The sequence below is a fragment of the Euleptes europaea genome, chromosome 1 (genome assembly GCF_029931775.1).
Source record: "Euleptes europaea isolate rEulEur1 chromosome 1, rEulEur1.hap1, whole genome shotgun sequence".
NCBI classification, from domain to species: domain Eukaryota; kingdom Metazoa; phylum Chordata; class Lepidosauria; order Squamata; family Sphaerodactylidae; genus Euleptes; species Euleptes europaea.
Genome location: NC_079312.1, coordinates 4,082,279 through 4,096,632, shown reverse-complemented (window position 1 = coordinate 4,096,632; position 14,354 = coordinate 4,082,279). Strand labels below are relative to the sequence as shown.

The following is a 14,354-nucleotide window of genomic DNA, read 5'->3' as shown; positions in this document are numbered from 1 at the left end:
CACACATACAATGAAAGTAATGAACACTTGATATCATCACTGAGGAAATAGGCCCTTAAACCCCTCCTCAGGACCTGATAATGTGGGTATGAAGCTCAGGGAAATGGGAGCTTGTTAGGGCTTTGTTTCTTGTTCTGTTCTGTTAGGACAAGTTACCCTTATTGGAGGAGTGATAAGCCCATTACTTTACAATGGTATAACTGATGAGGGCTGTGTAAGAGGAAAGGAGATGGTATGGCTTTCTGGTTTGAAGAGAGGGTGAGCGTTATCAGAATGACATATATGAGAATAAAAGAGAAGGGGTGCATAAAGACAGAAGGGCTAGTATGGCTCCTTTCCTCCCTACATACAGATGGCGATCACAAAGCTGAGCGGGAAATGAGGAAGAGAAGAGAAAGAATGATAGGGGAGGAAAAAAATGTCAGAGAAAGAAAGGTGATAGAGAAAAAGGCAAGATCAAAGTTACTGAGAGAGTCACGAGTGTGGCGTCTATGCACAAGATTTAAGTTGTGGCTGGTGTTATATGTTAAGGGCGATGGCCTCATGAGAAGGAAGGTTCCCTCACGAATAAGGAGCATCTCTGCGAAAAACGCTAGCAGGGAGATTGCAGCTGAGGCTGGAGAGTGGTAAACTATAGCGGCTGTGACCAAGGAAATTGGTACAATGTGTAAGTGGTGTGGTGAAAGTTTAAACTGTGACTAATTACACCTTGTGAAACGGCAAACAATTGGGGAGAGCGGGACTACTTAAAACATGGAGGGGAGAGCTTATGGAAAAGTGACTACAGAGATAGAAGGGTTCAAAGGGTAATTGGGGGGTTGTTGACAAAAATATAGTAAAAGGGCAAAAACAGGCCGACAGCAAAATTATTATTTCATGAGTCAAGATGAAAGGAGGTCAAGGACTATTGTGTGTGTGTGTTGTGTTAAGTGCCGTCAAGTCGCTTCTGACTCATGGCGACCCTATGAATGAAAGTCCTCCAAAATGTCCTATCTTTGACAGCCTTGCTCAGATCTTGCAAATTGAGGGCTGTTGCTTCCTTTATTGAGTCAATCCATCTCTTGTTGGGTCTTCCTCTTTTCCTGCTGCCCTCAACTTTTCCTAGCATGACTGTCTTTTCCAGTGACTCTTGTCGTCTCATGACGTGACCAAAATATGATAGCCTCACTGTCCAGCTTTCACACCCATACATAGTAACAGGGAATACGATGGCATGAATTAATCTAGTCTTGGTGGCCAGTGACACATCCTTACACGTCAAAATCTTTTCTAGCTCCTTCATGGCTGCCCTTCCCAGTCTCAATCTCTTTCTGATTTCTTGGCTGCAGTCTCCCTTTTGGTTGATGGTGGAGCCAAGGAATAGAAGTCTTCAACAATTTCAATTTCCTCATTGTCAACCTTAATGTTGTGTAATTCTCCTGTAGTCATTACTTTTGTTTTCTTGATGTTCAGCTGTAGTCCTGCTTTGGCACTTTCTCTTTTAACTTTCAGCAGTAGTCGTTTCAAATATTCACTATTTTCTGCCAATAATGTAGTGTCGTCGGCATATCTCAAATTATTAATGTTCCTCCCTCCAATTTTCACTCCACCTTCATCTAAATCTAATCCAGTTTTCCTAATTATATGTTCTGCATATAGATTGAAGAGATAGGGAGATAAAATACATCTTTGTCTGACACCTTTGCCAATTGGAAACCATTCCGTTTCTCCATATTCTATTATAACTGTGGCCTCTTGTCTAGAGTACAGGTTGCACATCAAAACAATCAGATGTAGAGACACACCCATTTCCTTTAAAACCAGCCATAGCTTTTTGTGATCCACACAGTCAAAAGCTTTGCTGTAATCTATGAAACACAAGCTGATTTTCTTCTGAAATTCTCTCGTATGCTCCAGTAACCAGCGTATATTTGCAATATGATCTCTAGTGCCTCCTTTTCTGAAATCAGCTTGAACATCAGGCATTTCTCGTTCCATATATGGTAACAGCCTTTGCTGTAAGATTTTGAGCATCACTTCCGTGAGAAATTAATGCAATGGTCCAATAGTTGCTGCAATCTTTAATGTCTCCTTTCTTGGGAACTGGAATGTAAATGGATCGTTTCCAGTCTGTGGGCATATTGTTGTCAAGATTTTGATGGACTCCATTTCTGTGGCTTGGAATAGCTGTATTGATATCCCATCTGCTCCTGGTGATTTGTTTCTCCCGATTGCTCTCAGTGCAGCTTTCACTTCACTTTCTAAAACTGTAGGTTCTTCTTCAAAAGATTCTTCTTGGAAAGAATCTGTTATCCTTTCATCTCTTCTGTATAGTTCTTCAAATTTCCCTTTGATTTCTTGGATCTTGTGGAACAGATCTCTTGTCCTTCCTTTTTTGTTGTTCTCTTCTATTTTTTTACACTGGTTATTATAATAGGTCTCTTTGTCTCTATGTGTGAGTCGCTGGAACGTTGCACTTAGACTTTTGATTCTGTTTCTGTCACCTTCTACGTTTGCTTCTCATCTATCTTTGGCAATTTTAAGAGTTTCCTCAGACATCCATCGAATTTTCTCATTTCTTTTGGCTACAGGAATAGTCTTTGCACATTCTTCCTTGATAATATCTCTAGTTTCCCCCCATAGTTCTTCAGGTTTATAGTCACTTGAACTCAGTAATGCAAATCTGTTCCTTAAATGGTCTTTAAACTCTTCAGGAATATTGTATTTTGGTGCTATGAATTTTTTGGTGTTTTTCTTAAGCTTTATCTTGATTTTCGATATTAACAATTCATGATCTGTACTGCAGTCGATTCCTGGTCTTGTTTTGGCCGAGAGAATAGAGCTTCTCCATCTTCTGCTTCCAATTATGTTATCTATTTTATTTCTATACTGGCCGTCTGGTACTATTATTTGCCACTAATAAAGTATGTCCATGTGCATTCAATTTGTTTTGAAATGAAGTGTTGGATGTCTCCCTATTGGGAAAAGGTTTTGGCAGAGTTGAGTCTTCCTAAAGAAGGGGTGCATCTAAAGCTTATGCTGAAGAAAAGAATTTGATATGAAAACTCAGAACCAGGATTCGTTTTCTGTGGGTTTGCATACATTTCTCTATTCCATTTTTTTGTCAACACAATTTGGTTTTGTTTCACTGTCGTTTCTTTGTATTGGTAGCTTGCTCGATGAATTAGACAACATTTATGGTTTTCCTCTATGGTAACTTGGACCAGTCCTGAAAAACATCACTGTACAGAAGAAGTCAGTGGGACCTGCAATCTCCCCCTGTAGAATGGGATTAATTCAGCCACTGCCATATAGAAGAGTCACAATTGGGCTAAATACTCTAAGCCAGGTACAGAGCACAAGGGGGATCCTTTCAGGGGTGGATTTTGAACCATGAGGCCAACCACTATGAGGAGTCTGCTTGGAGGGGTGATAGAAAATAGCAAGAGTCCAGTAGCACCTTAAAGACTAACAAACATATTTTCTGGCAGGGTATGAGCTTTCGTGAGCCACAGCTCACTTCTTCAGGGGTGATAGACATGCATTTCTGAGGGAGGCAGTTCTCTGGGGCTGACACTTCCCAAGAAACTGCAGGCATCTTTAACTTTATTTACATCACAGGCCTATATTATGATTTCCCACTCACTAATTGTTTCCTCCCTGTCTGCTAGCTCTGAAAAGGACAGGGGTCAAGAAGCTGTGGGGGGTGTTGTGTTGGCTACACCCTTTCTGCCACTCTGAGGGACATCAGCAGTAACCCCTCCCTGGTTGGTGGGTGTTGCAGTGGGTGTTAGATCAGTGGGCAATCTGGCCCTTGAAGAGTGGCACATGTTTGCTTCCTACACAGAATACCCAAGGTGAGTGAACAATTGAGGCCGGTGGTGGAGCTAGGCTGTGGTTTGCAAGTTCTCAAAATTTGGATAATTATCTCTGAAGCCTTTAATCTAATTATACTTAATTATGGAATATAAGAAAGGCTTCCACGATGAGTAAAGCCTTTTCTACACTCCAGCCATTTATATAGTTTCACCAGTGTGAATTATTTGACTGAAGTAAAGTGTATTCTTACTGAAGGCTTTTCCACACTCCAGAAATTTACATGGTTTCTCCCTTCTATGAATTCTTCTTTGATGGACAAAAATGTTTCCAACTTGAGTGAAGCTTTTTCCACACTCCAGGCATTTATACGGTTTGCCCCGAGTGAATTCTTTGATGGACAGCAAGGTGCCCACTCTGACTGAAACTTTTTCCACACTCCAGGCATTGATATGGTTTCAGCCCAGTGTGAAATTTTTGATGGAAAGCAAGCGCTGAACTTTGTCTGAAACTCTTTTCATACTCCAGGCATTTATATGGTTTCTCCCGTGTGAATTCTTTGATGCTCTCTAAGGCTTTGATTCCAACTGAAGCTTTTCCCACACTCTAGGCATTTATAAGGTTTCTCCCCTGTGTGATTTCTTTGATGTTGACTAAGGCTTTTATTCCAAGTGAAGCTTTCCCCACACTCTAGGCATTTATAAGGTTTCTCCCCTGTGTGAATTCTTTGATGCTCTCTTAGGCTTTGATTCCAACTGAAGCTTTTCCCACACTCTAGGCATTTATAAGGTTTCTCCCCTGTGTGATTTCTTTGATGTTGACTAAGGCTTTTATTCCAACTGAAGCTTTCCCCACACTCTAGGCATTTATATGGTTTCTCCCCTGTGTGAATTCTTTGATGCTCTCTAAGGCTTTGATTCCAACTGAAGCTTTTCCCACACTCTAGGCATTTATAAGGTTTCTCCCCCGTGTGAATTCTTTGATGCTCACTAAGGCTTTTATTCCAACTGAAACTTCTCCCACACTCGAGGCATTTAAATGGTTTCTCACCTGTATGAATCCTATGATGGGAGGTTAATAAATGTTTTCGGGTGAAGTTTTTTCCACACTCTAGGCATTTATATGGCTTCTCCTCCCTGTGAATTCTTTGATGGACAGTAAAATTCGAACTGTGACTGAAGCTTTTCCCACATTCCAGGCATTTAAATGGTTTCTCACCAGTATGAATCCTGTGATGGAAAGTTAATGAGCGTTTTCGCTTGAATATTTTCTCACACTCCAGGCATTTATAGATTTTTCTTCCGCCATAGGTGTTCCATTGGATATTAAGAATTTCCCTGCTTGCAGTGCACTTATTCCCATTCTGTTGTTTGTAGATTTTTTGCGGTAGAGATTCTCCTTCTGATACAAGACCAGAAGTATTTCTCCCTTTATATGGATGCTTTCCCTCCTCATTCCTCAGTGCATCACAATGTTCGAATTGGTCTTTCTCATCTGAATATACATCCTCTTTCTGCATCCTGAGATGCTCAGATGATTCAGCTAATGACTCCCACACACCTAAGAACATAAAAACATAAGAAAGGCCATGCTGGATCAGACCAAGGTCCATCAAGTCCAGCAGTCTGTTCACACAGTGGCCAACCACATGCCTCTAGGAAGCCCACAAACAAGACAACTGCAGCAGCAAGACAACTGCAGCAGCATTCTCCTGCCTGTATACCACAGCAGTTGATATAGTAGGCATGTTCCTCTGATCATGGAGGAAATAGGTATGCATCATGACTAGTATTCATTTTGACTAGTAGTATGAATACCCCTATCCTCCATGAACATGTCAACTCTCTTCTTAAAGCCTTCCAAGTTGGCAGCCATCACCACATCCTGAGGCAGAGCGTTCCACAATTCAACTATGCATTGTGTGAAAAAATATTTATCTGTTTTGAATCTTTTACCCTCCAGCTTAAGCAGATGACCCAGCGTTCTAGTATTATGAGAGAGAGAGAAAAAAGCTTCTCCGTGTCCACTCTCTCCATATCATGCATAATTTTAAGGACATCATGTCTCCCCTTAACCACCTTCTTTCCAAGCTAAACAGCCCTAAGTGCTTTAACCGCTCCTCATAGGGCTGTTGCTCTAGTCCCCTGATCATTTTGGTTGCTCAGATGGTATACTCTTATGATGTTCAACTATTTCTTTTTTTGTGCACCCATTATATGCTACACTCTGTATAATAAGTAGTTCTCTTTCTAAAACTGGTGTCATTTTGTCTCTGCACTTTAAAAAGGCCTCACTCTCATGATCCTGTATTCTGGAGAATATCTCTAACCAGAGGGGTTCCCAGAATTTTCCCTTATCTCTGCATTGGCAGAAGTAAAGGGGGGACATTCTGATACTAATAAGGAGAATCTGTTTCAGGCAAGCAGACTGTAAACCTCTTAGAGGCCCATGGAGGCAGCTCTGTGAAACAACAAAAGGTACTGAGTGGGATAAAGGCTGGAAACAGTGAACTCCTTGCTGAGATCTAGCAACTTGAAACCAATGCCAGCAGCATCAATCCCTCATTCCCAGTGGCAAAAAAGGGCCTGCAAAGTTGTTTTCCCACAGTTTCCCCACCAGGGCTGGAATGACCCATCCTCAGAAGGGCACCCTCCCTAAAGGCTTTAGCTCCAGCACCCCTTTTTTAGCAAATAAAAATGGGAAGAAAGCTGGAATAGGAAAAAACTAAAGGATCAAGTTTACATTCACAAAGAGGGGCAGCTGTCAATCTTGCACCAATGCTGAAAGGAGAAGCGCTCCTGGCTCCCACAAGAGCAACCAATTCATCTGCCCCCCCCCCCCATCCCCTGTGCCATTCCAGGGTCTGCTGAGAAGCGCCCCCCCCTCCACAAAGACCCCTTCTGCCCATTTTGGGGTATTAAATCGGCTTCCCAGCAGGCTGCTCCAGATAAAATGCAATAGGCGGTTAATTCAAAGAGAGAAATCTATTGGCACACTGTATTTGCTAGAGACTTCAGAATCACAACACTGCTCTGTGTATGCGTGTTGGGGGAAAATGTGTTTACATGAGAACCGCTTTGGGTCAGGTCTCTGCAGAGAAACACGATCGGCACTGCAGGAACAGCATCCTCGGTTCAAGACCTGGCATCTCCAGTTAAAGGGATCTCAGGTGGAAAGGGGCTGGGAAACACCCAAGCCTGAAAGCCTCTGCCACTCAGATTGGACAATGCTCGGCTAGACGAAGGGAGTGATCTGAGTTCATAGAAGGAAGTCACCTATCACCATAGGTTTAAGACCTACAGGCACAATTTCTGCATTCACAACCCAGCCGAGCTCTTTGGAGGAAACTCAAATGGTGAGCATAAAAAAGGCTGTGGAAATCTACCAGCCCATGGAAAGGAAACGTAGGGAATGCAGATTCCCACGATATATATTTAAGCGGCTACCTGCCAATCCCGCTCTTTCATCAGCAATCATGAGAAACGGTTCTTCATCCAGCCAGGAAATGAGGTCAGGTTTGGCAATCTGAGGTTCTTTTGATCATGAAAAAACACACAAAGATTTATAAATTGCTTGTGAGCACATCAATTCAGCAGTTCCAAGCCAGGGAAGAACACAGAGAGTGGCAGAGATCAGCCACTGGGCCCAGGGAAGACTCCCTGACCACATCCTTCCCCATTAAGGACCACCTTAAAGTCACTCCACACAGCAAGAGGACGTCAGCAAAAGACAAAAAGATCCTCACCCAGAGAGGCCACATTCCCAAAATTCACCAGCATGACTTTCTTGTAGAGAGCTCTTTGGGCTGGGCACAGCAGGGCCCACTCCGCCTGGGTGAAGTACACAGCCACATCCTCAAAGGTCACCCCGCCCTGCAAGAAGAAGAAGAGGGAAGCATTTCTTTACATCCCTGGAAAGCTGGTGCATGGGAGGAAAACCAAGGACGGAGTCAGTAAAGACCAGCAGAGAGAGCAAGCAAAAGATCCCCACGGGGATGTCACATGTTCATGAATTTAATCATATGCCAATCTTCGCCTTCTTGGCTGCTTCCTTCCTGGACTTCAGCCAAGTTACTCCCTACACTCAAGCTAGGGGGCTTGCTCCCCATTTTTCTTAAAGGCACAGGCTCTTTTCTGAGCCAAAGCCAAGAGCTGTCCATAGCCAAACTAGGGTGAGGTCTAGTAAAATGAAGAAGGATTGACGGGCTTGGTCAGTAGATTTTTATGGATTTTGTTACATTTGAGAAATGTTAAAGAGATATTACTTTTATAGCATGCATTTTTTATGGGCCCGTATGATTAGTTTGCACCCGTTTATCTTTGCTTAGTATAGTTCTGCTCTATTTTAATTAAAATCATTAGCCCCAACTTCTCTGTTTGTCATGCTGGCAAAAGATCTGACACCTGACCTCTAATATCCCCTGCAGCACAATTAAATGTCTTTCTCAGATAATGTCTTAAACAGCCCGAATGGGTGGTTGCGCAGCTCCCTTCGCCTCTCCCAGAATTGAGTTTGGTGCAGATCCCCAGAGCGAGAACAAATCAGGTAATCTGTCCCAGGGACCTTTGCCCCCCCTCCAGCCCACCTTGGGGGCATTTGGGCGGGCAGAAGGGCTGTCCTTAGTCGCAGGGGTCTAGCAGCCTTGTGGGGAAGAGGCCAGAGTTGTCTAAATCATTTTCCGTGGGGAATTCATGGTCCAGGATTCTTTCAAAAGCCCTGCTTGGGCTTCTCTGCCGATGCCATGCTAGAAAGGGGTGGCACCATTTCCCTGCCTCCCGAGTGGGCAACCTCCACATCTTGGAGCGCCAGAAGTCAGAGGAAGGAGCCCGATCCTTTGAGCCTTGCAACAGAGAATGCAGCATCTCTGCCACCCTCCCCACACCTCCCCAGTGGACCCCCCCCTTCCCATGTACCTCAGCTGGCTTCATGGTGGCTCTTTTCCCTTCACCACACGGAGATGGTAGAGAAGGCATCAAGGCTGTCTTTTCTCTGCTGCCTGGGAGGGAGAGAAAGAAAGAGGGGGGGTGAAGAAACCTTTTTGGCATGCACATCTTCTTTGCCAGCCCCTTCAGGGAACATATTTCCGGATTAGCTTCAGGGTACAATTCAAGAGACTCCATTTGATCTAGGAGGGCTTGGAAGTCTCTCCCAGCCACTCTATATGTGGGAACTCTCCCACCTTCCTCATTCATCTGTCCCCCTCCCCTCCAGGAAGAGCCTCCTCTCAACCTCTGCAAATCCACTCCAGGGCAGTGAGTCTTCCTTGACCCTGCCTGAAGCCACAACACTCTCCCCTCCCCTCCTAGGGAAGCCAAGACCCCCTCGCCTGCCCCACACAACTAGGAGAACATGCTGGGAATGCAGTGGGTAAATTTCCAAAGGAAAATACATATCAACACGCAGCCACTTTATGCAATTTCTTTCTGTATTTCAGTTCTTCTTATCTTATTGAGTTATAAAATACAAACTATACCACTTGTGAAGTAGAACATACAGTAAATAATATATCTATAACAATACAGTACAACTTAGAACCATATATCATAAATACAGATCTTCCCAACTGAATGACTTGTAAGACTTTCCACTGTGAGGCTCTTAAAACTCCAGGGAATTTGGAACAAAATATTTCTCTAGCCGGCTGCCGCAAGTCACCACGTTGTGAGATGCCCTCTGGAGCTCCGCGTTGCTGTTAACACTTGCTTATACAGAAACTGCTGATGAAGATGTATAATGCTCACAGAAGATTTGTTCCATTTGACATTATTCACAAGGCGCAAATTGCTCCATGAAGCGTGACAAGATCCTGGGTTTTAATCTTGTTTCTCGGGTATAAATTTCTGCTTCTTCAGACCTAAATATATCTTGCCATCTATAATAATAATAATGAATTATTGCCATCCATAAAAATTTTTTCACAAACTTCCCCGTAGTCTAACAGTTACTCCCAATAACAATCCCATGTATGTCATCTTACCTGACCGCAATTTCGCAGTTCTTGACAATAGACTTGTAGTCATGTGACTTACAAAGTCTCTACCTTGGTATATATACATTAAAGAGCATCAACAGGTGTAGTAAATATACTACTATATTCTCTTAGGTAAGTATCCTTTTAAAACTTAGTGTCTATTCCTAATACTAATATGTTGCTGTTATCTTTCCATACTTACAGGACAATTGCCCAACAAACGCTTCTGGATATTATGGTAAGTATTAGCTATAAAACAATTGCCTAAAAAGGCTCCTGAATATTATGGTAAATATTCTAGCGCTACTATTGATCTCACCTAGGTTCAGCAACCCCATTGTTTTTCAACTATCACATTGAACTTCCTGAGGTTTAAACAAACATTATGACAAATATTTACAATATTATGCATCATATGTCCCTTAGGGATATGATAAACAATGTTGTGATAATTATCTACAATACTATGCATCATATGTCCATTAAAGATATGGTAAATGTACAGTCCTTGTGACAATATGTTCAATCAATTATATACCTTTCAGAAATTATACTTATAAATAACAAGAAAGTTCCAATACTGAATTTAAGCCAGAGGGATGAATAGATTTAAATAGGTGGATAAAGCGCGCCTCCTGCTGGCACAATATTCTCTCAACATCTGTATAGCTGTCTCTATGCAATTGCCAGATAGCAAAGATGTTTTCCTGTGGCAGGGATATTTCAATAGAAGGGAAAACGTGTTCCTTCACCCGCAATCTCAAGTGAAGCTGCCTTCAATCCATGCATGGAGAAAGCAGGAGAAAAGTGCTGAAATTCATGCAGTTCTCTCCCCAACCTCAGGCCTCTGCCAGCCCTTCTTCCTGGATTTGAGCCTGAGGCTCAAATTTACACACCTGCTATCTAGTAATTGCATAGAGTCTCTTGTCTGCAGACTGCAAAGAGGGAACCGTGGTTATTAATCTATAGGGGCTTGGAAGAAAAATGCCCCTTTCTGCATTCCTAGTAGAGTAGAAAAATGGCCCACGCCTCACAGAACTAGGATTGCAAACAGAAAGAGGAAGAACTGGGGGGAGAGGCAACCCAAGCACACAAAGGCGTGGGTTTGTGTGCTTGGGAACCTCAACTTCACTAGGTTTGGAAAAGATGGGAGAAAAGCCAGGGGAAACCCCGGGAGGCACCAGAATGCTCCACGAATCCTTTGGAGAAGCAGGAAAAAAACAACCCTCATTTCTCAAAAGCACGAAACCTGGAGCAAATCTCCTGCATGGAAATGGACGAACACACCTGCATCCATTAGCCAAAGACAAAAGGACATCCATTGAGCAGGAAGGCATCCTCAAAATACCCCCCTTTCCACTCTTTAGGTTCTCTTTTGTGTGGGTCTCCATAGCCTGCAGGGTCACAGTCCGCCTTCCCACTTAACACCCCCCTTCCCATCTCCCCCAGATCTTTCCTCAGCACCCCCACAACATTTGCCCCACCCTCCCACCGCTTAATACCCCCTGCCAAATTCCTCCTGCACCTGCCCCATCCAACCTCTCCTCAAAATCTCACCCTCAGACCCCACCTCTTCCCTTTCTGCATGTGCCCCATCCTTCTCCCACCCCAAATTTCTCCACCAGTCCCTTCCCCTCCTGCATCTGCTCCCTCCTTCTCGCCCCCTTCTCCCCTCCTCTTCTCTCCCTCCTTCCGTGGCCTCTCCCTTCCTAAAAGTGCCTCTGGAACCTGCAGTCCAACCTCCAAAGGCGCCGGGTTCGGGTCTCGCTCTCCATCCCTTGCAGGGACCTCCTGGCTCTGCGCTAAGGAGCCGAGGATCTCTCACCGGTGCATTGTGTGTGTGGGGGGGACCCATTGGGGAAAGAGGATGGGGGGCTCTCTCTCTCTCTCTCGCCTCGTGATGCACCCTCACCTACTCTCTTGCATTGCAACCCCCCTCCTCCCAAAGCCCCCTCGAGCTCACCGGCTAGATTTGGGGCTGGGGGCACCGTAGAGTCCCACAAGGAGATCTTCGGGGCGGGAGTCTCCCCTCGGGAACCGTCTTGGAGCCCTGCCGATGCCCGCCCAGCCATTGAAGCCCAAGGACACGCGCCTGGGGCAAGGGGGGAGGACACACCGGTGGTCGTCCCCTCCCCCCACAATTGGGAATTTGGCTGCCTCTTCTCTTTAACCCTTCGAGAGCCTCTCCCCAGTCCAAGGGGGACCCAGGAGAGAAAATGCAGACGGAGCATCTCAGAGAAGGACAGACGAAAGCCGCCCGACATCCAGTCAATAACGATTTCCCCCAGCCGAGGGGTGGGGGGTGCAGGGGAAAAGGGGGAAAATGAGAAGTCATGGGATGTGGGGTTGCCTGACTGCAAAGAGGTTTTAAGTCTTGGGTTTGGAGCCTGTCCTGATGGCTTTGGCAGGAAGGCTGGGCTGGGCTTTCTTTATCCTTTAATTTTTCCCCAGTGGGATCTTCGGCTTTGCCTTTCCATTCACAGGGTCTTTCCAAGACTCCTGACACCAAAGGAAAAGGTCACTTTGAAAAAGAAACCACCAGAGCCGTGTATCTGGGCTTAGAGACTTCGCTGGAAAACCCATTCCACATTTTCTTTGCAACTCTGGAGCCCATTCAAGGCTATGGACGCTCCAGGCTCCTGTTATCTTAAATGGGCTGTGCAGCCTCTCCCGTTGTTTCTAATGGGCTCGCCTGTCGTTCGTTTTAGTACGTCCCCATTAAAAAGCAAGTGTTGAAAAACCACAACGCACTGAATTAAAAAGTCTCTTGCTTGAGGACTGGAACACCGTCCTCTTTCGCATCCCCTCCGGCGTCTAGGATTTCAGAAGGCTTTGTTACCGCGCGTGTTTTCCCAGCGATGTATTAAGAGTTTGAAAATGTTGTAAAAAAGACTGTTCACACTTTCTATGTATTCCCACCGATGTATTAAGAGTTTGAAAACGTTGTAAAAAAGACTGTTCGCACTTTGTTTGGCCCCATTAGCTGTGAAGACGTCTTCCAACCATTTATTAGCCGTTGTATCAAAAAACCCTTTTAAAGCGATGTTTTTTATAACATTTTCAAACTCTTTGTACATGGCTGGGAATACAAAGTGGGGTAACACTCAAGTGAAGTGCAGGTTTGCAATCTTGATGAGAAACTTCAAGACGATCTTTATGGGTGGCATCTGGCATGGCTACAGATGACCCAAGGGAAAAAGACAGAAGCACTCCAGGCAAAAGACTCATCCCCAGTGGGTGGGCTGGGAGAAGGTGGGGAGTCTGGAATATAGGGCAGGACTTAACGGGGTCCTTCACGGCTTTGGGACCTTCTGGCCTCTAAGGGACCTTCTGGCCTCATCTGTCCTTGTGCCCCCACACCACTCTTTCCCCCCACGTCAGGTACCCAGCCTGGCATCTTCCAGAGCCCTCCTTGCTCTGGATTCACTTCTGGACTTTCTGCCACCTGACGTTCTGTGGGCAGCTGTTCTGTCAGGCTCTCTTCCCCATTGCCTGGCTCCTGGCTTTTACGCAGCAGCCTGGCTGCTGCCATGGCTGTCGTATCAGGTCTGTAGTGCCCAGTTTCTATGCCAGGGACACTGAGAACACCCCTTTGCCTTCTGCTACCAGGACAACCCGTGGCACCTTTTCTGAGCTCCCAGAGAACAGCAGCATCTCTCCAGCATGGTGTAGTGGTTAAGAGTGGTGGGCTCTCATCTGGAGAACCGAGTTCGATTCCCCACTCCTCCACATGAAGCCAGATGGGTGGCCTTGGGCCAGTCACGGTTCTCTTAGAACTCTCTCAGCCCCACCTACCTCACAAGGTGGGTGAGGAAGTAAAAACACCCGAAGAGGCCTCTGTAAAAAAACAGACACAGATCAGCCTGGAGAAAATGGCCAACTTGGAAGGTAGACTCTATGGCATTATACCCCCCATCGAAATCCCTCCCCTTCCCAAGGCCACCCCTCCTCAGGCCCCACCCTACCCCAAATCTCCAAATCCCCAAATTCCCCAGCTGGGAGCTGGTAACCCTACTCCTACTACGCAGGGCACTCTGAGAGAGACGTAACTCTTGCAGCACAATGAAAAATTAGAGGTCAAGCATCAGATTTTCTTCTTACCAGAATGAACAAAAAAATTCATAGAGATAACCATGTTATCAAAAATGAAGCATGCTGTTTTTATTAGGCAAGTGCAACTAATCCTACAAATACACAGAGAAAAAATGCATACAATAAAATGCAATAACAGTCAGGTCTCCTAAAATTTCTCAATCTTAGCTAAATAGCATAAGCATCACCATTATCTAAGAGTAACTTCGCTAGGTGGACTAGAATACATCTTGAAAACAGTTCTCATTTAAATTGATAATTCAATTAGTTTGAAATACAGCCTTGTGTGTGTCTCCATTGGGAAAGGCTTTTTAAATTTAGTTTATTTTTTTCTCTTCCATTTTTGTAAAAAAGAAGAGTTGGTTTTTATATGCCAACTTTCTCTGCCACTTAAGGAACCATATTCATATGGTTCCTCTCCTGTATTAAGATCTGGGTATAGCCAGAGATGCCGGTCGAAGGGCAAGAACTAAACACCCTTCATCCTTCTGCTCTT

At 44.7% G+C, this 14,354-nt stretch overlaps 1 protein-coding gene across 1 annotated transcript; it reads right to left on the bottom strand.

Moving 5' to 3' along the window:
- Nucleotides 1-4,411: 4,411 nt before the first annotated feature.
- On the bottom strand, nucleotides 4,412-5,314 carry LOC130493466 (gastrula zinc finger protein XlCGF7.1-like; the record flags this gene model as incomplete). The annotated part of the gene is made up of 1 exon (XM_056867219.1): nucleotides 4,412-5,314. A coding segment is annotated over exon 1 (903 nt), but the record flags the coding sequence as incomplete, so codon positions are not given.
- Nucleotides 5,315-14,354: the final 9,040 nt, after the last annotated feature.